This window comes from Dromiciops gliroides, chromosome 3 (genome assembly GCF_019393635.1).
Source record: "Dromiciops gliroides isolate mDroGli1 chromosome 3, mDroGli1.pri, whole genome shotgun sequence".
NCBI classification, from domain to species: Eukaryota; Metazoa; Chordata; class Mammalia; order Microbiotheria; family Microbiotheriidae; genus Dromiciops; species Dromiciops gliroides.
In genome coordinates, this window is record NC_057863.1 from 627,165,016 (window position 1) to 627,189,700 (window position 24,685).

The 24,685-nt window shown below is 38.0% G+C and overlaps 1 protein-coding gene across 3 annotated transcripts in view; it reads left to right on the forward strand.

The window, feature by feature from the left end:
• RERE (arginine-glutamic acid dipeptide repeats) overlaps positions 1–24,685 on the forward strand; it is a 583,895-nt gene that overhangs the window by 397,884 nt on the left and 161,326 nt on the right. For all 3 annotated transcript variants that reach the window (XM_043991371.1, XM_043991372.1, XM_043991373.1), the window contains 3 exons: positions 1,209–1,257; positions 6,768–6,892; positions 10,202–10,301. In XM_043991371.1, the coding sequence (XP_043847306.1) occupies positions 1,209–1,257; positions 6,768–6,892; positions 10,202–10,301 (274 nt within the window). The remainder of the gene's footprint in view (positions 1–1,208; positions 1,258–6,767; positions 6,893–10,201; positions 10,302–24,685) is intronic.

Consider the following 24,685-nt stretch of genomic DNA (forward strand, 5'->3'; position numbering starts at 1 on the left):
TTTAAAGTCCTGTTAACTATAGAGAACATTAATTTAGACATTCTGATGTCATTCATATTTTCTTATCCTTTAGGAGACTTACCCTTTAATTTTAAATATTTTATATAAGGCATTTTGGAAAACTCCTTAATTATAACAAAATTAGAAATAATCACTTAGCTAATATCCCAGCCTCCAATTTCAATTTTACAGATTTAATCAGTAATAAAGATACCATAATAATCTTCATTCTTTCCCTTTCACATGCCACTTTCCTGCTGAATAATACATAATTTCCTGTTGCCCATGGCAGTATAGGGCCTATACCATTTCTACTCTCTTTCTGCTTATACTCCAAAATTATCTGATGCCATTTCCTAAAGTAGTATCTCTTTTATAAAGCCTGTTTTATGCTACTTGCTGTCTCTTTATACCCATCCCCTCTCTTTTCAGGGACCTCCTATATTCCATTCTGTGCTCATCATATCTCAGCCTGATTTAAAATGATTATTCTCAGGAAGTATTTCCCTGAATAATTCAGTCTGACAGATCAGTTTTCTTTTTTCTATCTCCTTTACTCTTACAGATCCTCTTTTTTATATTTTGTACTTGTGATGTTATTGATTCATATAGTTTTTTGTTGTTGTTGTTTCATTTTAATTTCACATGTTATTTCACCCAACTGAATGACAGCATTATGGGGGACAAGGGACTATGATGATTATTTCTTTTATCAGCTTTTCCAAACTGCACAAGATCTCAGGCACACTGACTTAGAAAATCTGCCGGTCCAAATCTCTCAACCATGTATTCAAAATAAAAGGACTCTCCAGTGCACCTAGGGACACTGAGTGCTAGTACCCCAAGATTCACTTGTGTTTGCACTGTTATGTCTTTAAGGAAAATGTCCTATCAAGTTTTTGGAGGGAACCTATGAGGGGCTAGACTGGAGATGTGGGGATGAGGTTCTATAAGCAGTCACCAAAAGCTTCAGTCCCTTTTTTAGAACCTTCCTTCCTAGACATTTTGTCATCATGGTTCATTTTCTGGCTGAAAAGCCAATCAGTAAGCTTTTATTAGGTACTTACTGTTTGCAGGGGACTGTGCTGGACATTGGGAATACAAGCTCCAAAAAAAAAATACTGAGATCTATATTTTTATCTATGTAAATGTGAACATTTGTATTAAAACCATTCTACCTATGATTGACTGTCTGATTTCCTTGACAGGAGATTGAACAGCACCCAAGGGGAAATCCGAGTTGGACCCAGCCATCAGGTAAAGCAAATTTAAGTGGTTAGCCAATCAATCAAGCATTTATTAAGCATCTACTGTTTGCTAGGTACTAGGGATTCAAAGATAAGTCAGATAGCATCTCCCCTCTGTGAGCTTCTATTCTCTCTGGAATCAGAACATGTTCATTGATTAAGTGAATATAAAATAAAAATTTAGGGAATTTAGGGAATAGAGTCCTCATAGCTGGGTAAATCAGGAAGACCTTTATAAAGATAGTCTCTTTTTAGCCAAGTTTTAACAAAAACAAGGAATTCTGATAGATAGAGATGAATTGGGAGCATATACCAGGTATGCGGAAACAGCCAACACAAAGACACTGAGACAAGAGATCATGGAATTTTGTGGGGGAACAATAGTGAGGAGGCCAGTTTGACTGGGCTCTACAGGCTGGCAGGGGGAGGATTATTTCATACATTTGGAAAAAATAGCTTTGGGTTTGATTGAGAATGTGCTTATGTTTCATCCTAGAGGCAGTAGGGAGCCACTGAAGTTTATTCAGTAGGAGAACAACATGGTCAGATATGCATTTAAGGATGGATTAGAGTCAGGAGAGGCCTGAGGTAGAGGGACCAATTAGGAAGGTCTTGCAAGATGTCCAGGCCACAAATGACAAGGAATTGAAGTAGGATATTGTGGAGGGAGAAAAGACAAGATTTAACAAATCATTGAGCATATGGAGTTTTGAGAGTGAGGAGTCAAGACTATTAACAAAGTTGTAAACTTCAGTGACTTGGAAGGACAATGGTGCCCCCACAGAAAGATAGAAGTTAGAAATAAGGATGGGTTTATAGGAAAGGGAACTGAATTCTGGTTTGTTCAATTTGAGTTTGAGATGCCTACCAGACATTATTTTAAAAATATCTAATAGACATTTGAAGATGTTAAACTGTTGATCAGAAAACAGACTTGTGCTTGATAGATTGGTAAATTACTCCAGATTATTACCTGAAGATGACCATTAAATCCATGGATGCTGAAGACGTCATCACGTGAGGAGAGTAGACCTGACAGAACCAAGAGAAAACATTGTTGCAAAACCTCAAAGGATAAAGTTATCTAGGAGAATAAAGCAATCAGTGTTGTTTTAGGCTGTGGACAAAAGATGCTTGAGTCAGGAGAAGAGAGTTTAATGGAATAGGACAGCCTAATTAATTGATAGGGAGAGGTGGCATAATCCAGAGAGAAAGGGGATGGTTGAAATTTCTGTCTGCTAAAATATAGGGAGAGGGGCTTGGATCTAGTGCCTAGAAGAAGGTAGAATTGTAAAGTTTTTGTCGACTGTCTTTTTTGATCCTTACTACAAACCTGGAAACTAGGTGCTATTATCCTTCCTAGTTAATCGGTTGGGAAACTGAGGCACAGAAAGGTTCCACATAAAGGTGTTAGACTTGAACAGGAGAAGCACCACCTCCCATTGACTGCTGTATTGCACAAGACTGAAACAGTGGTGATGAACTGGCTGATAAAATCAATGCTTCTGTTCAAACGAACCAGAACTTAAAGCAGCTCCAAAAATGGCCAGTTCAGGTGCAGGCCACAAACCAAGGCAGCTCTTTTGTTGCACTGAAACTTGCTGCTTTCCTTTTCACAGACTTTGTCTTTTGGACAGTATAATCACTTCCAAAAGAACCCAGTGATTTGATTACCATATCATTGTTTTTCTGGTGAGCTTGAGATTTTTTAGGGAGGCCGTACAGCAAGTCTGTCTTCTAGTCTCGCCCTCCTTACTTTTACAAACTTCCATGATACTTCACAAGAATTCTCCTTCTTGTTTTCCCCCTCATCTTTTTTTTACTTGTCTTTGTATCTGTCTTGGTTCTTGTTTATCCCATTATCTTCCCTTTTGACTGTATCTCCATGTTTGCTCCCTCTGCTTTCTCACTAAGCATTTTTAAGCACCTACAATGTGCCAGGAACTGTACTAAACACTGGGGACACAAAGAGAGACATAAGACACTCTCTGCCACAAAAGAGCTCCCAGTCTAATCAGAGAGATAACAAACAAAATGAAGCTAAAAATCTAACACAGAAGGGTATGATCATATAACTGGGGTCTGAAAGTTTTCTGAGAAATTGAGAGTTTCAGAGTTGATTTAATCTTTGGGAATTATGAATTTCTGGAGATCATCAAGGCCAGGAAATTAGCTGGGTGGGAAATGATAAGGTGAATTCTCTGGGTGCCCTTTTTAAATGATAGACTATCTGGGAGGAGCTCTCTGATGTTCACCCTCCATCCACTCCAGTCAGAAAGAGGGAGGTGTCCCCATGGCAGAGAGTGCTGAAGAGCTATGAGTTTCACAGTTGATTTCATCTTTGGGAACCATGAGTTTTGGAGATGAAGTCCAGTATCTGCCTTCAGCCAGTTCCAGAAGCAAAATTATTAACTTGCAATTGTTCTATAGCTTGAAAAAAGTTGAAAATCAGTATTGTAATGTTATAAATTAAAATTTTGAAATCTTCTAGATTTTCTTGGAGGTTTACTGATTGGAAAAAAATAGTCCTTATATGACTTGATGTTTTTAAGGAACTTTGTAAATCTTAAATTTTACAAATGAAATACATTTGATTTATTAATAAGTCTTTTGGACTTTATGTTCTTTGTTAAAATTTTAACTCAGCATTTTAGGGTTCTCTTTGTTTTCAATTAATATCATATCAAAATTTCCCTTCCTGGCCACCTACCACTTCCTTTTATCTGTATTTTCATCTTACACGTAAACACCTTCATGACTGGGACTGTCATTTTGCATTTGTATGCAGAGTGCTTAGCACAGTGCTTGGTAAATTATTTGTAACTAGTGCTTTTTCATTTATTCATTAAAGAATAAATCATTTTTATTTTGATTTCTGTTAATTTCCAAGCTGTCATGTGTTTTATTATTTAAAAAAAAATTTTCTTAGCACATGAACCAAGAAACTGTTCCCTTGTATGTGTTCGGTGCTTTTTCCTTTCCAAAATGCTTTTCCATTGAATGTGTCATAATAGAGTGAAAGATTATGTTGATTTAGAGCCAGAAGAGTCGTGCTGGTCCAGCCTTTTTATTTTCCAGAAGAGAAAATGTGGAACTTGAGAGATTCAGTGATTTGTATGAGGTCACACAGGGTCCAGGTCAGAGATCGATTGAGAGCTTCAGTCCAGTTGTACCATGTGTTTTGTCTTATGCTAGAAATTAAGCGTGTCAGGGAATCTTTTATCTATTTGGCAAGTGAAGAAACTGAGATCAAGGGAAATTAATTGACTTCCCTAAGATTCCAATAATAATAAATAAGTTAGGATCAAAACTTAAAATGTCCTGCTTACCATCTCAGGGCTCTTTCTAGTGTTCCTTTGTGAAAGTGTTCCTAAGTTTCAGTTTAAGATCATAAACCTATTTCAGTGAACATTGTACCTGGCATTCAGTTTATGAAATTGCAGAAAAAAAGAGTAGCCAGTTAGTCCTAATGAAAACCATGGTCATAATTTTGCTTTTTTTTTTTTTTTAACTGGAAGATACTGTGGTTGTGTTTAGGCAGTATTTGATATGATTAATTATTATGTAATTCACTATATTTGCATTTTTTTCCTGTTGGTTTAGTTATAGGATTTAGAGGTAGCAAGAGACTTTAGAGTTCATCTTGTCTATTTCATTTTACAAATAAGTAACTTAGAAACTTAGAAATTAATTGACTTGTTAAAGCATATAGAGCTCCAAAGTGAACGAAATTCAGCAACCATTGAGGCTAGCCTATATGTGAACTAGAATTCTCTTGAAAATATACTTGATAGGTATTCATTCAGTCTTCCTTGTAATCCTCCAGTGAGGGTGTCTCTGTCCCCACTGCAACTCTTTCCATTTTTGGGATAGTTTTAATTGCTAAGATCTTCTTCCTTACAGCAAGATGAAATTTTCCATTCTTCAATTTATAATTACTGCTCTCACTTTTGCCCTCTGGAGCTAGGCAGAATAAGTTTAATTAACCTATTACACATTCCATGACTTCTGTCTTCAGGACCTTCATCTTTAATACCTTTTTCTTGACACTCTCCAGTATATCACTGTTCTTCCTGCAATGCAAATCCCTAGACTGAAACACGGTATTTCTTGTATATTCTGAGTAAAGGGGACAGTAGAAACATCATTTCTCTAATCCTGAGTACTGTGCTTCTCCCCAGTGATTTCAGTAGCAGACCTGAGATTTCCACCTATACCTTTCACTTCATGGGTCTTTCTACCAAACCAACCTCCCTCATCATTTACTTATATGTTGAAAAAACTCTTTGGAGAGCTCATTAATAATTTGAATTTTTACTTCTAGCATAGCATGAAAAATTAGGATTAATTTAGGTATGAATTTTATATACACCTCTCCCACCCCCCAACCTTACCCTACCCCCACTGTTAGCCCCAATCCCCATCAAAAAGCAGTACATATATTTTTTCATTGGCAAATACATTTTATTGCTCCTAGGGAAAATAAATAAAATGGCAGGGAGAGGGGCAGGGAGAGAGATAAGGAAACAACCAAGTAGCTTGTGATGTGTGTGTATGTGTGGTTTGCCAAGAAATGTCTTATGTCATAACTGTAAAAGATAGTCATAAGATTTTAAAACTCTCCCCACTTTCCACCAACCTTTTAATTCTCTTTTCCTGATACTACAAATGGCTAATTTTATTAATTGAATCCATTAACTTATTTTGTTTTGTTTTATTTCTCTAAATTCTTTTAGCAAATTTCTTTGGTTTCATCTCTTGTAGTTTTAATGATTTGTTCAAGATGTATTTTATAAATTGATATAATTCAACTTTATGCTTTTTATAAAATCTAGTTAGAAATGAAATATATTTCCTGAGACATTTATATTTTCAGGGCTCTTCATTTATAAATTCATTCCTAAATGATGATATTGGTTCTCCTTTTGATAGGTGGAAAGTTTGATTATCTCTTAAATTAAGGTTAAATAGGTAGTCCTTAGAACTTTAAAAAATTTTTATTTCATGTTTATATTTACTACAATATGAGATCATTTAGAATTATTAGTCTGCAGGCATTTCTTAAGTGCCCGCTGTGTATAAGGTATCTTTTTTTTTTCACATATAAGGTATTTTATTTTTTCTGTTACATGTAAAGATAGTTCTCAACTTTTGTTTATACAAGCTTTACAATTTCAGATTTTTCTCCCTCCCTCCCCTCCCTCCCCCCTCCCCTAGACAGCAGGTAATCTGATATAGGTTATATCTATATATCTATATCTATATCCATATCCATATATGTGTGTATAAGGTATCTTGCTAGGTTATAATAACTTATTGTATCCATAAACCTTAGAATTTATATAAAAACATTATATAATGTTTTACGAATATTTCATTTGACTCATGGTACTACTGTGACTCCTGTATAGGAAGTACTCAGTGAATTCTGTTAAAGGTGATATCTCTGTAAAGGCCTTCCTAGTGAGATATTTTTCTAATTTGTGTCTTCCTTTTGAAATTTGTGTTCCTGTTTTCTAGGCTAAACTTCCTGAATTGCAGCCATTTCCTTCCCCAGATGGTGACACTGTGACCCAGCATGAGGAACTGGTTTGGATGCCTGGAGTTAATGACTGTGACTTACTTATGTACTTGAGGGCAGCAAGGTAATGAGAACTAAGTTTACTCTGTTTTCAGATTCTGAGTTAAATACAGAGCACTTGGGCATTGCTGGGGAGGGGTTTGACTGATTCCAACCGAAAATGTCAGATTTGTAAGGTTTCTCAGAGGCCATTTAGTTCAACTCCTGACTAACTAAAAATCAAACTCTTGTGTTGGCCTTAGAGTGTTTCTGATATCATAGAGATTGTCTGTAAGAAAGTTTTACATATATCCCCCATTTTGGACCTCATCTTCTAAATTAGCCAGAAATATTCTGTTGTCTAAAAGTTGAAATGAGTTTGGATCCACTTCTGCATTTTTCTGAGTGAATTCTCAGTGTTGTGCTTGATTTTCACAATCCTATCCTAGAATGAGCTTTTCAGAGGGAAATTCTAAAATAGAGCTACAAATGGTGGTATTCTTAACCTTCATGTTTACCTTTTGGGATCACTGAAGCATTCTGCTTCATCCGTTAAACCTTCCTTGGAATTTCAACCAAAAATAGACTATCATCTCTCAAGACGTGATCATATATTAAAGCATAATATGATAGTGCTTTGTCTGGAGAGCATTTTATCAGTGTCTACAGTGTGCAGCTCATCAGCTCACAGAATCAGTTTGTAGGAGAATGAGTCCTCTAATTGGAGTCAGAGGTGATGGGTTTGAATCTCTGATCTTCCACTTAGCCCTTGTATTCCTTTCTTTTTCCTTCATTTCCTTTTGGATTCCAGCTTCCTTTTCTGGGGTGTGTGTGTGTGTGTGTGTGTGTGTGTGTGTGTGTGTGTGTGTGTGTACACACACATATATCATAAATAATGAGAGAGTTGGAATAGATGATTATGAAAATTCTTTGTTGCTCTAAATCTGTGATCCTATGAATACCTGTGGGAAATTCCCAATCTGTACAACAGGAGTTTCAACCATATCTCCCCTTTCACAGAGCTATCCATTAACATTCTTCTGAAAGCCATGAATTATTACATTTTTATTATACCTATGTCCCCGATATATGGCTTCAGGATGTATGTTGGAGCTATCCTTACTACCTGGGTGACTTTGGGCAATTGGTTTTCCTTTCTGGGCCTGAGTTTCTTTATTCTAAAAATGAGAGGGTTTTACTTGATGCCTAAGGCTGTTTCAAGCCATAAAAATTAGATTATTTCATTTTCCTTGTAGTAATTTCTTTTCTTGGCCCTGCAATTTCAATGGTATAAGCAACTTCCATCTGCCCTGCAACTTATCATCTTAGAGAGTTATGTGGGACACAGAAGGGTTAAATGAGTTGGCAAAGGATGTGTAACCTGCTTGTGGAAGAGGAAAGACGAGTTCAGACATTTCTAATTCTGACTAGCTCATAATATCATGCTGCCTTCACAAGTTTTGTTAATATTAAATTATATGTGATAATAATAAAATAAAAATTAAGCAAAATTTTTACTATAGGTAGACATTGTAGTATTTTATGAAATTAGTAATAACCAACATATTGATACACAAAGAGAATGATCGTATAGAAATTTTTTCAGTTTCTTTAAAATTCCATAATTCTTTTAAGTGTTTTGCTAGCTTATGGAATGATCATTCAAAAAATAATAAAAGATGATTTCAGCTGATTGAAGTAATATGGTTGGTGAATTGCAGCATATCCACATTTCTGTTATATATGGCTTTGCCATTTTAATGACCTATATACAGAACCAGACAGGGTTATGTGGCAAACATCATTTTGCATTGTATAATGCAAAATTGGATATAAATTACAAATGAAAATGCTTATGTCTACCAGATGACTGTGCTTGGGCAGCAGGGTTAAATTCAAATAGAAAGGAATCTTTGCAGGCCACACATTGGCTTAGAAAACCACAAGTTAGCATTATCTATGCCAACATTATGTAACTCATAAGGATGTGTATTTTTACATTTTTATTCATTTTGTTAAACATTTTCCAAGTATATTTTAATTTGCTACTCTAGAGAATTTGGTCCTTTTTATTTGGTTTTCCTCTTTTATTTGGGCTAGAGGTAGGTAGAATGTTAATATCTTTAAATAAAAATTTTAAATAAATGAACTTACTTTTCCTGTATTAAACTACCTATGTAATATCTTCAGTTTGATAAACATTTATATTTGCATTATAAAAGCACTTAATTTGTGCATGGCAATGTTCTCGGCCATAAGGATACAACGATAAAACATGACAGTCTGCTCTGAAAGAATTTGGATAGAGGGTTATGGCTAGGTTAGTGGTAAGACTTCATAAGGTGTTTCACCTCACTTATCCTATTTTCTTATCTGTAAATATGAGAGTAATGGATGTTGGAGGTGAAATCTGGGAGAAAAGAAGGCAGGGGGAGAAGGTTTATTAAGTCTACTTACTTGTTAGTGCGATGCACTAAGGATACCAATAAAAGTAAGTAGCTTAGGGGCAGCTAGATGGTGCAGTGGTTAAAGCACCGGCCCTGGATTCAGGAGTACCTGAGTTCAAATCCGGCCTCAGACACTTGACACTTACTAGCTGTGTGACCCTGGGCAAGTCACTTAACCCCCATTGCCTTAAAAAAAAAAAAAGTAAGTAGCTTAGTCTTTGCTCTCAAGGATATTGTATCCTAATGGGGGAAAGACAACATTTCAGAGGATCCAGAAGGATGGAGAGGAGAAGGACTAGTATGGAGGCCTAGTTGGGAGCTGGGAAGTGAGGAAGATCTTCTGCCTCGTTGTGACTAAAGTACCTTGTAAACCTTCAAGGTCTTTTGTAAATGTGAATTTTTGTTCCTTTGGCCTTCTAGGCACCTTTGACTGATGTTAATTATCTTCAAGTGAAATGAGTCAGAAATATGTCCTTGGTCCTATTATGTTTTTATCTCAGGAAATAGAGAGGGATGGTAGGAATTATTTCAGGTCATGGGTGAATAGCCTGAAACAGTCAAGGAACCGTAGATTATTTATTCATGGGAACATGAGAGAATATTTGACTTCATAGAGTGACTATAGAAATATCTTTACCCAACCAATCGAATCCCAGCTACAGTTATGACTCTTTAGTGGACCCTATGAAGAGAAAGCACAGATACTCTAAAATGAAGTTAATTTTGTGTCACAGAAAGGTTACCTGGGTATTATATCAGTTGTGTATCTGTTCCTCTCAGATTGGTATCCACAAAAGAGCCAGAAACCCCTGAGAACTCTAGTGGTCATAGAAATGATATCCAGTTGCAGCTGGCTGATAAAAATAAAAATGTCTGGTAATCCAAGGGTTAAAGGTCTCTGCTTTATCTTCTCTCCCCCCCCCCCCTTTTTTTTTCCCCCTATTAAGGAGCATGGCGGCTTTTGCCGGAATGTGTGATGGAGGTTCTACTGAGGATGGCTGTGTTGCTGCCTCTCGGGATGACACCACGCTCAATGCACTCAATACAGTAAGTCTCTTAAAAATCAAGCCCAGCAGATAAAGGAGAATTTCTTGTATTAGAAGAGGAAGAGACTATGTGTTGATTGTAGAGTGAAATAAATGTTCTCTCATTCTGAGCTGGCCTAGAATCGTTGATGTAGGTGATTCATCCTGAAGTTGGGATATTTGGGTTATATTCTTCCCATTAGATTCCAGTGAGACCCAGTCGGCGCTTAACTAATGTACTTTATGGGTTTTCTGAATATCAGAGATTGTCCTTATTTATAGGCTTCAAATACCCTAAAGTTAATACTATGCAAATACATGGTGGTGGGGTCTTTAATTAATTAATTAATTAATATTCCTGTTAATTTCAAGAATTGGTCCAGGAGTCATTTACTCTGGGTTGAATTTATGTAATTTTAATGTGGTTTACATGGAGCCAGAGGTTTTCCTCTGTAGAGCTATTGAGAAGCAAAATAGACACGTGTGTGTGTGTGTGTGTGTGTGTGTGTGTGTGTGTGCGCGCGCGCGCATGTGTGCATGCACACATGCCCTGTGCTTGATCTGTCATTGCAACCCTAGTGTTGCCCAGTGCGCAATCATTTTGGGTAAGATTTTACCTTTTATGATAACAAAAGTCTGTAGTAGAATGGTATGGGAAATAATTGAATCTTTTCCTGATCCTACCAAGTTGTACAATTTGCATGCTTTTGGTTAAAATATATATCAAATAATGCTTTAAAAAATTAAAATTTATATATATATATATTTTTTTTAAAAGCAAACTACACTGTTTGATTTAAGCCTTTTGCCCTGTTCTCTTTCCCCTGCACCCTTCATATTGTTCCTCTGTTAAGGTAGAATTTTTCTGAGTGTTGTGTTTTGTTTTGAAATCGATTGCCTTTCCAGTGTTTTAAAATTTTTTCTTTTTTTTTTTAATGAACTTAGCAAGCATTAACATTTGAAAATATACAGATAAGAAAAAAGATTATATATGAAACTAGGAAGTAATGTATATTAAATTTTAACACCATGCTGTCAAAAGTGCCCTGTTCAGGGCTTCTAGGTGGCACAGTGCATAAAGCACCAGCACTGGATTCAGGAGAACCTGAGTTCAAATTTGGCCTCAGACACTTAATACTTTCTCGCTGTGTGACCCTGGGCAAGTCACTTAACCCCAATTTCCTCACCCCCCCCCCCCCCAAAAAAAAAAAAGTACCCTGTTCATCAGTTTTCATCTGACCTCTGATACTCACTTCTTTGTATTTGTTTAATCTTTCCATTGACATTTTTTCTTTCTTGTCTTTTTTTTGGCATTACTTTCCCATCTCCTTCTTCTAGATACCTTTCACTTGTAACAAACTGTATTTAAGGAAAACATATAAACTTTGACTATGTATTGAGATATATGCCTTATTCTGTAGTTCTTGTCTGTTCCTCTGAGAAGAGAGGAGAAGCACTTTATTATCTGGCTAGTACAGTTGTATTTTATTACCCTTTGAGTTGTTTGTGATTTTGTTGGGCTAAAAATCAAAAGGGATTTATCAGAAGTCATCATATTCAACTCTTATTCCAGCTATTTCATGTAAATCTATTTCACTTTTTTTTTTAAAGTCCTCCAACAAATTTTGCCATTTTGAAACAACCTGCCTTACAGTATTCTTTCTTTTCACTGTGCCAATTTTCCTTTGCCTTGTCCTCTTCCCTCCTCCCATAGTCCCTGGTTGTCTCAGATCCCCTTTGGGAAAGCCACCCAGAAACACTGCATTCTCCCCCGCCCTTGTCCAGGCTCATATAACTGGGATAAGGCAAAAGCTCTATCCTGTCAGCCCTGCCTTCTGGGGCCTTCCAGCCCTTCTCCCTTTTAGTCCCTTCCCATTGTCATCTGGTCTGCTTGTGTAACTTAAGGACCTCTAGACCAGGGCTTCTTAAACTTTTTCCACTCATGACCTGGGGTATGTTGGTATATGTAATAGGTATGCATAACTTTTGACTTGCAAAATGATCTCAGCAAAACCTAGTGATGTTAGTACTATTATTTATCCCCTTTTACAAAATAAGACTGTAGATGACTTGCCCAGCATCACACAGCTATTTGAATTCAGATTTTCCTAACCTTGAATCCTTTGTTTGCTTTTATGCTTGTTTGTGAGAAGCAATCAGGGTTAAGTGGCTTGTCCAAGGTCACACAGTATCTGAGGCCAGCTTGGAACTCAGGTCCTGCTGACTCCAGGGCTAGTGCTCTATCCACTGTACCACCTAGCTGTCTTGAATTCTTTTTTAAAAATTATTATTATTTTCCAGTTACATGTAAAGATAGTTTAAGATTTTTGATTTCCAAATTTTTCTCCATCCCTCCTTTCCCTCCCCCCTCCCCAAGATAGAAAGCAGTCTGATATAGGTTATATATGTACAATCACATTAAACATATTTCTGCATTAGTCTTGTGAAAGAAGAATCAGAACAAAAGGGGAAAACCTCAGAAAAAGGAAAAAAAAAAGGTAGAAATAGTATGGTTCAATCTGCATCCAGATTCCACATTTTTTTTCTGTATGTGGATAACATTTTCCGAAGGAATCATGATAGTATTCCATTACATTAATATACCACAAGTTGTTCAGCCATTCCCCAATTGATGGGCATCCCCTCAATTTCCAATTCTTTGCCATCACAAAGAGAGCTGCTAGAAATATTTTTGTACATGTGGGTCCTTTTCCCTTTTTAATGATCTCTTTGGGATACAGACTTAATAGTGCTTCTCCAACATTTATTATTTTTCTTTTTTGTCATATTAGTCAATCTGATAGGTGTGAGGTGGTACCTCAGAGTTGTTTTAATTTGTATTTCTCTAATCAGTAGTGATTTAGAACATTTTTTTTATGTGGCAGTAGAATAGCTGCCTTGAATTATAAGACAGAGATCAGGAAATGGTGTGTTTTGGGCATTTTACATAGCTTACACAGATATGTATGAAGGTGGAAGATGGCATAAGTGGGCCATCTTTCCTGGGATGTCAAGTTTGTGAAGGGGAATAGTGTGAGGTAAGGTTAGAATAATAAATTTGTATTGGGTCATGCATGAATTTAAATGGAAGGCTGAGGACTTTGTGTTTTGTCTGGAGTATATGGGGAACCAAAGACTTTTGATCAGGGGAATGACATGACTAGATATCTATATGCCTTTGAAAAATTACTTTATCATACTTGGAGGGTTGGTTGAAGATAGGAGAAACCAGAAGCAGGAATATGAATTATGAGACTACTACAAGGAATAATTCTAAGAAGAATTGATGGGCACCTGAATTCAGATGGCAAGAGTGAGATGGCTGCAAGTGATGGTTTTTTTTTTTTAATAAATTTTTATTGATGTCTTCTCTTTTCACCTCATCATAGATTTTCCCCAGAATCCCTGCCCTTTCCCTTCCCTTCCCTTCCCTTCCAGACCCATTCCATATAACAAATAGTATTTTAATTCCCTTCTCTCCCTCCCCCACCCCCCCAAACCCTTCAAAAAGAGGAAAACCCCAGCACAGTTCATCAACACATTGGAAAAAGACTGAAAACACATGCGTTGTGCAACCCATGGGGACCTCCACTTCCATAAAGGAGGGGGTTGGGTCATATCTCTCTTCATTTGAGGCCTGCTTGATCTTTATCAAATTTCATTGCACTCACTTGATTTTTTGAGTATGTTTCTTTCCATTTACATTGTTGTGGTTATTTTGTAGTTCTGTTATTTCTGCTAACTTTCCTCTGCATAAGTTCATGTAGATCTTCCCATGCTCCTCTGTATTCTTCCCATTCATCACCCCTCACAGAACATTGATACTCCTTTCTATTCATGTGCCACAGTTTGTTTAGCCGTCCCCTTGTCATTGGGCATCTGTTCACTTTATCTCTCATCCATTACCTTCATAAACAGTGTTGGCTACAACAATTGTGTATATGAGGATTTCTTTCCCCAGTCACTTCCTATAATGGAGAGTTGAGAGGTTTTGGACACTTTAATCACATTATTCACGTAATTCCAAACTGCTTTCCAAAATGGTTATACCATTTCACATTTCCACCAGCAGTGTATTAATGAGCCTATAATCTCACCTCACTCTCTCCATCATTGGTTATTGCCTTTTTTTCCATCTTTGCTAATTTGTAAGGGTAGAATTGTCCCACTGTCCATCTAGATGCCAAGGAGAAGGAAGAATTGAAGATGGTTGAGTTTGCAAGCCCAGATGGCTAGAGATTTGTGGTTACCCTAAATAGAAACAGGCACATTTATAGGAAGCGCAGACTTAAGGGTAAAAAGATTAATACTGTTTTGGACATAGTGAGTTTGAGATGCCATAGAGTGTCTCCTGGATATATGCAGTAGATATTCTGCAGTGTGATCATGCAGTTTTTGAGAGGGATTAGAACTGTATTTAGGAATTTGGGAGTCATTTTCATTGACATAATTGAATACATTGGAGCAAAGGAGATTACATGGAGTTAGAGAACAAAGGGCATGGGATAGAGTCTTAAGATAGTCATGCTTAAATCCCAGAATATGGATGGTGATAAAGCAGAGCTCATTGAAAAAAAGTGCTTAGACAACTAAGAAAAGAACTAGGAAATAGATGTGTCACAAAGCCAAGAGTGTCGAACATATTCCCCTGTTCTTTTTGGAAGTTGTTAACCTGAGGCTGGATGGCCATTTGTCAGGCATATTATACTTTAGATTCCTTTGATATATGAGTTGGACTAAATGGATGCTGAGTAGCTGCCAATTCTCAAATTTATGATTTTGCTCTTCATAGGAGAGGGCTGTTGACTCCCTAAAATTGAAACAAGGGGGTCAAAAGGAATCAGGACTTAGGGAAACCCGATGGATATAGCGGTTAAGGTTTGTACCTATGCAGAGAACACTTTTAGATATGGTGAGATTGAATGTAAGCCAGATGATAAAGGTTTAAGGTGAGTGGGAGATGAGAACGTAGCATCAACCTCTATGTATGAATTTTTCAGGGAATTTGGATTTGAAAGGGAAAATAAATATGTAGAGGAAGGATAGTTTCAGGAGATGTGGCAGGGTCAACTGAAAAGATGGAGAAATACCTGGATATGTTTATAGGTAGCCAACTGATCAGAAAGCATTTATTATGCATTATATGCCAGGCACTGTGCTAAACACTGAGAGGTGAAGGGAGTGCTACTCAAAAGGTCAAAAATAGTACCTGCCCTCAAGAAAGTCACATTCTAATGGAGCAAGCATGTCAATCACTTGGTATATACAGAATAGATGGAAAGTAATTTCAATGAAAATCACCAGCTGCTGCAGTTTAGGGCTGGGACTGGTAAAGTGCTCCCTTTTCCCATCTGACGATGCCTCTCTCCCCTTTCTTTTCTCAACCCAACCCCCTATTTTTCCAAGCCTGCATCTAAATATCTCATCCCAGCTGGAAGTACAGTGGCCAGGTCTTTGCTCACGCCTACTCCTTTTTTTTTTTTTTCAGACTGTCTTGGGCTTAGGTAGCCTGGTGGCCCTCTGCTCTCATGGGTTTATCATATTTGTTCCTAGCTTAGTACAGACACTTCAACTCAGAACCTTGAAATTCAAGCAATCTAGTTAACTCGTCTCCTCCATTAATAGGGATTACACAGTTATTCCAGGGGCAGCTAGGTGATGCAGTATATAGGCTTAGAATAGGAAGATTCAATGTCATGAATTCAAATCTGGCATTAGACACTTAGGAGCTGTGCAACCCTCCACAAGTCACTTAATTTTGGTTTGCCTCATTGCAAAATGAACTGGAGAAGGAAATGGCAAACCACTCCAGTCAGTATCTGCCAATAAAAAGCAAAATTGGTCATTATGAGTCAGACATGACTGAAAAATGACTGCACCGGGGTAGCTAGGTGGTGCAGTGGATAGAGCACCAGCCCTGGAGTCAGGAGTCAGAAGGAAGATATTTTAGACAAGGTGCAGAGCCAGTGAGGTTGATATGGAAGGTCATGTGTGAGAACTGTCAAGTGGGCCATTGCAGCTAGATTGTAGAATGTGAAAGGAGCCAAGTATAAGAAGATTAGTGTAAGAAGTGATCGAATTGTCAGGTATTTTTCTTGCCAAACAGAACCTAGATAGGACAAGGAGCCTTTAGAGGTTATTTCCTAGGGCTTTTGACCCAGGATCAGACCTGCACTGCCAAGGCTGAATTTGGCTAGGAGATCTGTTGACTGGTTATTGCAGCCAACCAAGTGAGAGATGATGAGCACCTGCACTTGGGTCTTGGTTGTGGGAGTGAGGCAATATATTCAGGAAATCTTGAGAAGCAGAAATGACAAGATTTGTCAATGGATTGGATGATGGGTATGAGTTGTCTCCAATATTGCAAGCCTGCGTGCCTAGGTATACGTTGCTCCCCTAAATAGTAATAAAGCAGTTTGGAAGAGGTTAGAGTTTGGGAGTTAAGTTCTGTTTTTGACATGTTAAGTTTAAAATGCCTAGCTCAGAAGAAACCAAGGCTAGATACATAGATCTGGGTGCCATCTTTATACAGAAAGGGAAAGCAGAGCTCACTGAAAAAAAGTGCTTAGACAACTAAGAAAAGAACTAGAAATATTCCCCTGTTCTTTTTGGAAGATGTTAACTGAGGCTGGATGGCCATTTGTCAGGCATATTATACTAAATCTAGAAGATCTGATGAGATCACCAAATTCTATAGTGTGATGTGGAAAGAGAAGAGTCCAAGGTTGAACCTTGAGAGACACCGATGGTTCGCAGACTTGCTCTGGAGGAAAACCCACCACTGGACCCAAGAAGCTAGATAGGCAGGAGGTGTCCCAGGAGAAGGTCATGTCACGAAAGTGAGTGGAGGGAGAAGAATGAAGAGGGAGAAGAAGAAGGGGGCAGACTCTGGAAGGATACTTGTAGGAATGGCATTAAGGGCATCACCAGCAGGAGGCGACAAGATGCATCACTTCAGGATGAGGAACCAGGTTGGAGAGAATGAGAGGTGATCTGAATGTGTTTGGAGGTGCGGAATACTGGAGAGAGAACTTACTGCTGCCTCCATTTCTTAGTCAAGCAGATCCAGTCTTCTGCGTAGGCTATGGTTTGAATTGTAGGAAATGAAAGTAAAAGTTTAGAAGCAGCGCTGCAATGGGAAGTATGTCAGAGCTGATCATATCATTGGTATATTTGATGTCTGGACCATCTATACTTTTCTTATTCATAAGAAGTACTGAGCAGCACAGGCCCAAGCATAGATCTCCCTAGGTGTCTCCTGCCAAAGGGTTTCCCAACTATTAATGACTGTTCTTGTTGTCAGGTTTTTTAGTCACTTTGAAATCACTTTAACCATATGATTGGTTTTTAAACCATTTTGGGGAGAATATCCCTTGACTTTGAATAAATCTTCTTGTATCTCCTGTTTCAGATGAATAGAAAGAAATTCTGGTGTTTGTCATGCATATGCACATAAGATGAAACTAACTTATAAAGCAAAATTTATCTTGTGTATAACATTTTAGTATAATAAAGGTATGATTTTTTCTTATTGTCAACCAACTATTTTTTCTCAAAGTTATTGAAAGAGATTTCTGGATATTTTGTTCAGCCTTTAGCTTGTTTCTTTGGATTTGCTTGAGAATAGCACTAAAGTAACCTGATTCACAGAGATAAGTTCTTGCAAGCAGAATTAAAGTCTTTATGATCACATTTTGTAAGATGGTTCTTCAAGTATACATCCAAAGTTATGTAGGTTTATTGATTTGGTTCTGGTCAGTCGAAGTTTTTTTTTTTTTTTTTTTACAGGGCAATGGGGTTAAGTGACTTGCCCAGGGTCACACAGCTAGCAAGTGTTAAGTGTCTGAGGCCGGATTTGAACTCAGGAACTCCTGAATCCAGGGCCGGTGCTTTATCCACTGCGCCACCTAGCCGCCCCTCAGTCGAAGTTTTTACTTCAGTTGGATCTTTCAAATTTTTTTAGCTGTTCTTTTACAGGCTTTCTAACCTTTGCCACCTGACTCTTATATCTTCCCCTCCCAGCAGCTCTTTCCAGTCCACATTCACTAGTATTGTTCATTTCAGGATATTTCTATAGTTATTTACCAAATATTCTCCTAATCCAATTGACAAACTTTATATACTCCGTGGTGGTGCACTTTCCCCATGCCTAGCCCATGTCATAGTCTTGTGCATAAGGAAAGCATGAGAGACTTTGTTAAAACTAACACTGAGGGGGCAGCTAGGTGGCACAGTGGATAAAGCACTGGCCCTCGATTCAGGAAGACCTGAGCTCAAATCCAGCCTCAGACACTTGACACTTATTAGCTGTGTGACCCTGGGCAAGTCACTTAACCCTCAGTGCCCTGTAAAAAAAACCCCAAAAAATCCAAAACTTAGACTGAAAATGTAGGTAAGCCATAGCTATATCTAAGGCATTGCTTACATTTCTCAGGCTCTTGACCATATCAAAAAGGAAGTGAGATTAATCGGGCATGAAGTAGAGCATTGCTGAAAGCATCTATTCTTCTTGAATGAGTTCAAGAATTTAGATTGGGATTTATGGGGGGCAGCTAGGTGGAGCACTAGATACAACACTGGCCCTGGATTCAGGAGGACTTGAGTTCAAATCCGGCCTCAGACACTTGACACTTACTGGCTGTGTGACTCTAGGCAAGTCAGTAACCCTCATTCCCCTCCCGACCCCTCCCCCCAACGTTTATTCTGACAGCCTAAATTTGCCTCTTTTTGCTTTTTATCCTTTTGCCCCTAATTCTGCTCTCTGAGGCCAAACAGAACAAGTCTAGTCTGTCTGCCACATGAGAGAGTTTCAAATAATTGATGACAGTTATTTCAAAACTTTTTTCCATTATTTTTTCAGTACTGAGGCAATATTATATAATTCTTCCTCTTTGATGAGCAGTGGCATGTAGATGTGTAAAATATATATTTTTTTAATTTGACAAGACCCCAAGGGCTAGTTATTCTGTTTATTTCTACATATCCAGATAGCTGTAGCATATTGTATGTAGGCATACATGTTGAGGAATGCATAGTCATTTTTTTAAATCCCTAGTCAATAAAGCTTATAATTTAGCTTTTATTTTATAATTTTAATTAGTGTTGAAAGTTAAATCAAATGAGATCTCTTAAAGTTTAAGATATCATAAGCTTTTGGGATTGGGGAAGAAGAGCTGGGAATCACATTCAGTTGAGGAGAGAAACAAAACCAAAGATAAAGGATTGGTTTTTTTTCTTTTTTTTTTTTCTTAAAACAACGCCCCCCCCCCCCAACCCCATTAAAGCTGCAATTTAAAACCTCTATTAAGTGTCAGAAACTTCCTGATTTTTCACTTTAAATGGACTGCACAAAACCATCCAGGACCTGAAATTGATACATAGTGGTCTTGATGGAACAGAATCTGAATGAAACCTGTTCTTCCTAACAACAGTGAATTGCCATTAGACTCTTTGTATATGACACTTGACCAAGCATAGAAACATAAGTCTGGCATTCCCTCCATGTTGCATCAGTTCTGCTTTTTTCCTACTGCTCATCCACTCAGAAGAAATGTCACATTTGCCTAGCTGATGAACACTCTTTGGCTAAGCTTCACTGAGCTTTTTGTGAGCTAGTGTAGAAATGTTTTTTCAAAATTTTGATCCATGATCTAAACAATTAATGGGAAGAATTGATAGCTATTCAGTTTTAAAAAATTTTATTTTGGAAATGCAATAAACTTTAGAGTAGTAGCTCATAAATGATTATGACATGTTACTTCCTGATGTTTTCTTTATAATGATAACAGGGTGATGTGCCTTCCAGTGTGATTTATTGTTAATTTTCTCTGATACAAATGAAGATGAGGGAAGATTCTTGGCTGTGTAGAAATTTTAGCAAATTAGTACCTTCAAGTTATTGTTGTCTAAAGTGGCAAGTTTTCATGTTTAGTCTGTGACTTAATTGTATTGTGTTTTGGGGTTTTTTTGGCACGGCAATGAGGGTTAAATGACTTACCCAGGGTCACACAGCTAGTATCAAGTGTCTGAGGCTGGATTTGAACTCAGGTCCTCCTGAATCCAGGGAAGGTGCTTTATCCACTGTGCCACCTAGCTGCCTCTGACTTAATTGTGTTTTAATGTTTCATTTCTCTCTCTCTCTCTCTCTCTCTCTTTTTTTTTTTTTTTTGCAGGGCAATGGGGGTTAAATGACTTGCCCTGGGTCACACAGCTAGTAAGTGTCAAGTGTCTGAGGCCGGATTTGAACTCAGGTCCTCCTGAATCTGGGGCCGGTGCTTTATCCACTGTGCCACCTAGCTGCCCCCTTCATTTTTCATTTTTGAAGAACAAGTGGAGAACTTTTGAACCTTCTGGATTTGAAAATTGTTGACCTCTTAATGTTACTAGTTCACTTTTTAAACACAAAACTGTCTTTTGGGGCCAAACTCACATGCTTCATTGGGAGATGATAGTCTAAAAGAACTATTTATTAATAATAACTTTGTACAGCAGATCCATTATGTCATTTGTACCCCACAGCTGGTCCTCTGTGAGGCAGTTAGTACAAGTATTTTCCCCATTTTCCAGGCAAGGATACTGAAGCTCAAAAAGGTTAATGGGACTTGACAGATGATGTACATAGCCAGTAAGTGGCCAGGCTGAGATTTAAATCCAGATCTTCTTTCAGTCCTCTTTCCTCTAGATGACAGGCATAGTTTCCTGCCTCACTCCTTTTTTGGTGGAAATTACGCCTTTTGAAGTTCATTTTAATTTTGATGGTGCTCTTCTTAGTGGTTCTACAACTTTGTTTCAAATTTAACTTCAAGCCTCCTGCTCTTTTTAAATGAAAAGTAATTCTAGTGAACAAAACCAATGAAATTCACTCCTAAGTTTATTTTGAATAGGCTTCATCAGCCAATTGTCCCATGTAAGAAAGAATTGAAACATTTTATTTTGACAAGTAATGTTTCCTATAAAATGTCCTTTCAATTGAGGAAATTAGGCCTTTAATACTAAAGAAAGCTTTTCCTTAACTATAGGTGTCAAGGAAAGCATTTAAGGAACCTAGTTCGGAATTGTTGGGAGAGCAGGCTTTGATCAATTACTCCTTTAAAACATTTATTCAGCACCTAGTCTATATAAGGTACTGTGCATTCTACTGAGAGAATCCAGAATTGACTACCACACTGTCTCTGTTCTCAAGTAGCATACTTTCTAATATTTATATTCACATCTAACTGACTAAAAGCATCTTAAATCCCAAATTTTGAAACTGGTACAAGGGAACAGCATCGTAGTGCTTGTGTACAGTGCGTGCTGACTGACCTTAGATTTGTGGACATGGCATTCCTATTTCTGTAACCAACAAGGATAGCTATATTTACCTTACTTACCTTATAAAGCCAGTTGTTATTACTGTGTAACCAAGATGTTAACAGGTTTTCTGCCCCCACTTTTCCATTTTGTTCTCTCCATAACTGGCCTCCCTTGTGTCTAGGGCTACTTGATTTAGGCAGTGCTCAACCCTCCTCTTTGTGTGTTATCTATCTAACCTTTGGCTCAGCCTTTCTCCAGCCACCCTCGCTAGTCATAAGATCATAACTTTAGAGCTAGAAGGGTCAGAAGAGGTCAAGCTTTTAACTTTACATAGGAGAAATATGAGGCCCAGGATCCCATCATAGCAGAGATTCCGTTTGAGTTGAAATATCCAGTCCAGCATTCTTTTCCCTGGAACATGCTTGTTCTACTTAGGTCTCTGACATCTCCCCCAATATACTCCCTTCCCTGCCCTCAATTCCCCTTTGCAGAACCACTTTTCAATGTTGGGGAAGTGGAGAGGGCATACATGTACCACAAAGTAGGTGCCATTTACCTTTTCTCCAGACTTCTGCATGCAGGAGGAATTTGACTGTTCTGGCCGTCAATCAGGTGTTACTTCCTCTTTGTGACTCCATTTGGGGTTTTCTCGGCAAAGTTACCAGAGTGGTTTGTGGTTTCCTTCTCCATCAGGGCACCAGGGACTAATGATTAAGAACTAATCAGGGCTAAGGTATTTCACCTAATAGGATTTTCAAGATAACTGAAGTTCACCTCTTTAAGTGCATTTTTTAAAAATTGAAAGTGCTTTGATTTGGAAGCATTCAAATCTACTTCTGCAAAAGGGAACCTAATTTAACAAGTGCTCAGAAATGCACTGATGAATGCTAATTATTATATTATGCTCTACCATAGTTATGCCATGAGGCCCACAAGGCTCTGTGCCCCTCCACTGAATGGTCATTGGCTGTTGAGCTTTTAGTTGCCTTTTTTCTGTCTGCTTTCAGGCAGACACTTCTTATTTTCTTAGTAGTCAAGTTAATTAATACCCTTTCTTTCCTTTTAATTTGCAGTTATTAAGTCTCTACTATATGTCAGGCTCTGTGCTAAGATGTATTGGAAATTTGAAATAATAGCTGCCCTCAAGGATCTTTTATTTTATTGGAGAGGAAGGACAACTTCACAACAAATTGTGTCCCATAAGATGGAGGACTAGACGTTTTCTTCAGTATTTTAAACTGTCCGTTGTACCTAACAATTATGCACAAGAGAAGAGTACTCGAACCTTTCTCTCCAGAACAAGACACTGATAAGTCCCATGAAGTAACAGCCTGATGAATTACCATCTAAGAATGCTAACCTCCAATGCTGAGAGATTACTCAATATCCCACTCTCCAGCAGCTCCCATATGTTGTAGGGCACTATAACCTGGTTCACATGCTGCTGCTCTGAGAGCCACTTAGCAGTGTTCTTGCTGCTGCTCCCTTCTGTGTAAGAATGTCATGCCCATATCCCACCATTCCATGGTGGAACAGGCCCCACTCTTTCCTGGCTGCCTTCAGTCTCTCTCTCCCAGGAGATGAAGGTATTGAAAATCAGAAGATTGCTCTGCCTCTGGTGCCAGCTTGCTGCTGGGTTACTACCACCAGAATGCTGTAGAACAGAAGAACTTGGGGCAGTCACCCATAGAAATACATGCTACTTTCTGATGATACTGATGAGACCAAGCAACCCTGGAGGGGTACCCATACTGATGTTACAGCTTTTTACAATACTGAAATTCTAGTTTACACTGCCTTCCACTGAGGATTTCTGTAGAGGTCAGAGGCCATGACTTAGGGGCCTCTATCAAACTCAGATAAAAAAGAACGGCCACAAATCTGTACAATATTATCACTATGGGCTTCATAGTGACTGAGCTACTTTTTCCCCTCTTCTATTTTCATTCATTTTGTTAAATATTTCCCAGTTATATTAATCAGGTTCACACCTCAGGAGGGAGTGGTATGGGCTACACTCAGCTGTATTTGACACCTTTGCTCTATATCATTCTCTAGCAGCGAAGGGGCAGCTTTGTTAAAGTTTTGCTCTTTATTAATCATTAAAAAAACAAGTTTGAAGTAAAAAATTTTTAGAGAAAAAGATGGTTAACCTTGAATTTGTCTGAAAACTTGTTTATTATTTGTCCTGTTCTTCTTACTGAGTGGGCCCCCTGATCCAGTGAGTTAGTATCGCCACCTTGAGGCAATGGAAAGGAGCACTGAACCATTGCCCTTGCTCTGGGAGCCCATCTTTTTCCTGCTCACACCCAAGAAGAGGACATGTGTTGGGGGACTTGCTTCCTCTTGAGATGTTTGATTGGATAAAAGAAATATACCTCCGATTAACCCTTTTATTGTCAGATTTGTCCTTACTCTTCTGTGGTATGTTAGTGTCCTGTATCTGCTAATCCATAGAAAATTTCCAAGGTAATACATGCCGAACATCACGCTCATTTCCAGCATCGAAGGAAGCTAAAGGTGACTCTCTCATTGATCGTTCCATAGTAGGCCAAGGAGCTGTGTTTCTTTAGTTTTGGTTTGCTTAGACTAGACAATTTTTCTCTCTTCCCCCAAGCACTATGGCAGTGGGTTTAATAATCTTCCTAACACTAATTTAATAAAACATCAAAGTGTGTATGTTTATATTCATTGTATTAATAACACTGGGTTAAATTACACATTTTTATTCCAGTCCTTATTTTTAAAGGGACAAACAGTTAACTGTCAGCTTGATATTCTGCTTTCTGAACCTCAGGAAACCATATCCTAAGAAAGAGGCTTCTATTAATGGACTCTGCTTGCTGGACTACTAGATTTAGCAACCTGTTTTTGCATTTGAAATGCTGGCTCTCCCCCCAGGTGATTATTCTCTACTTCTGAGGCTCATTTTGCCTTGAAGGGAAAAGGTAACGCTTGCATATAAAGCCCAGTTTGTTAGGATCTCTGCAAACAGCCACTATTATTTTGATAAAATGGAGAGATAATTACAAATGGCTCAAAAATTCACTTTAGTTTAGTTGGTTTCTTTCTTTAATTGAATATTTTGGCATCTGCTGATGTATGCCAATA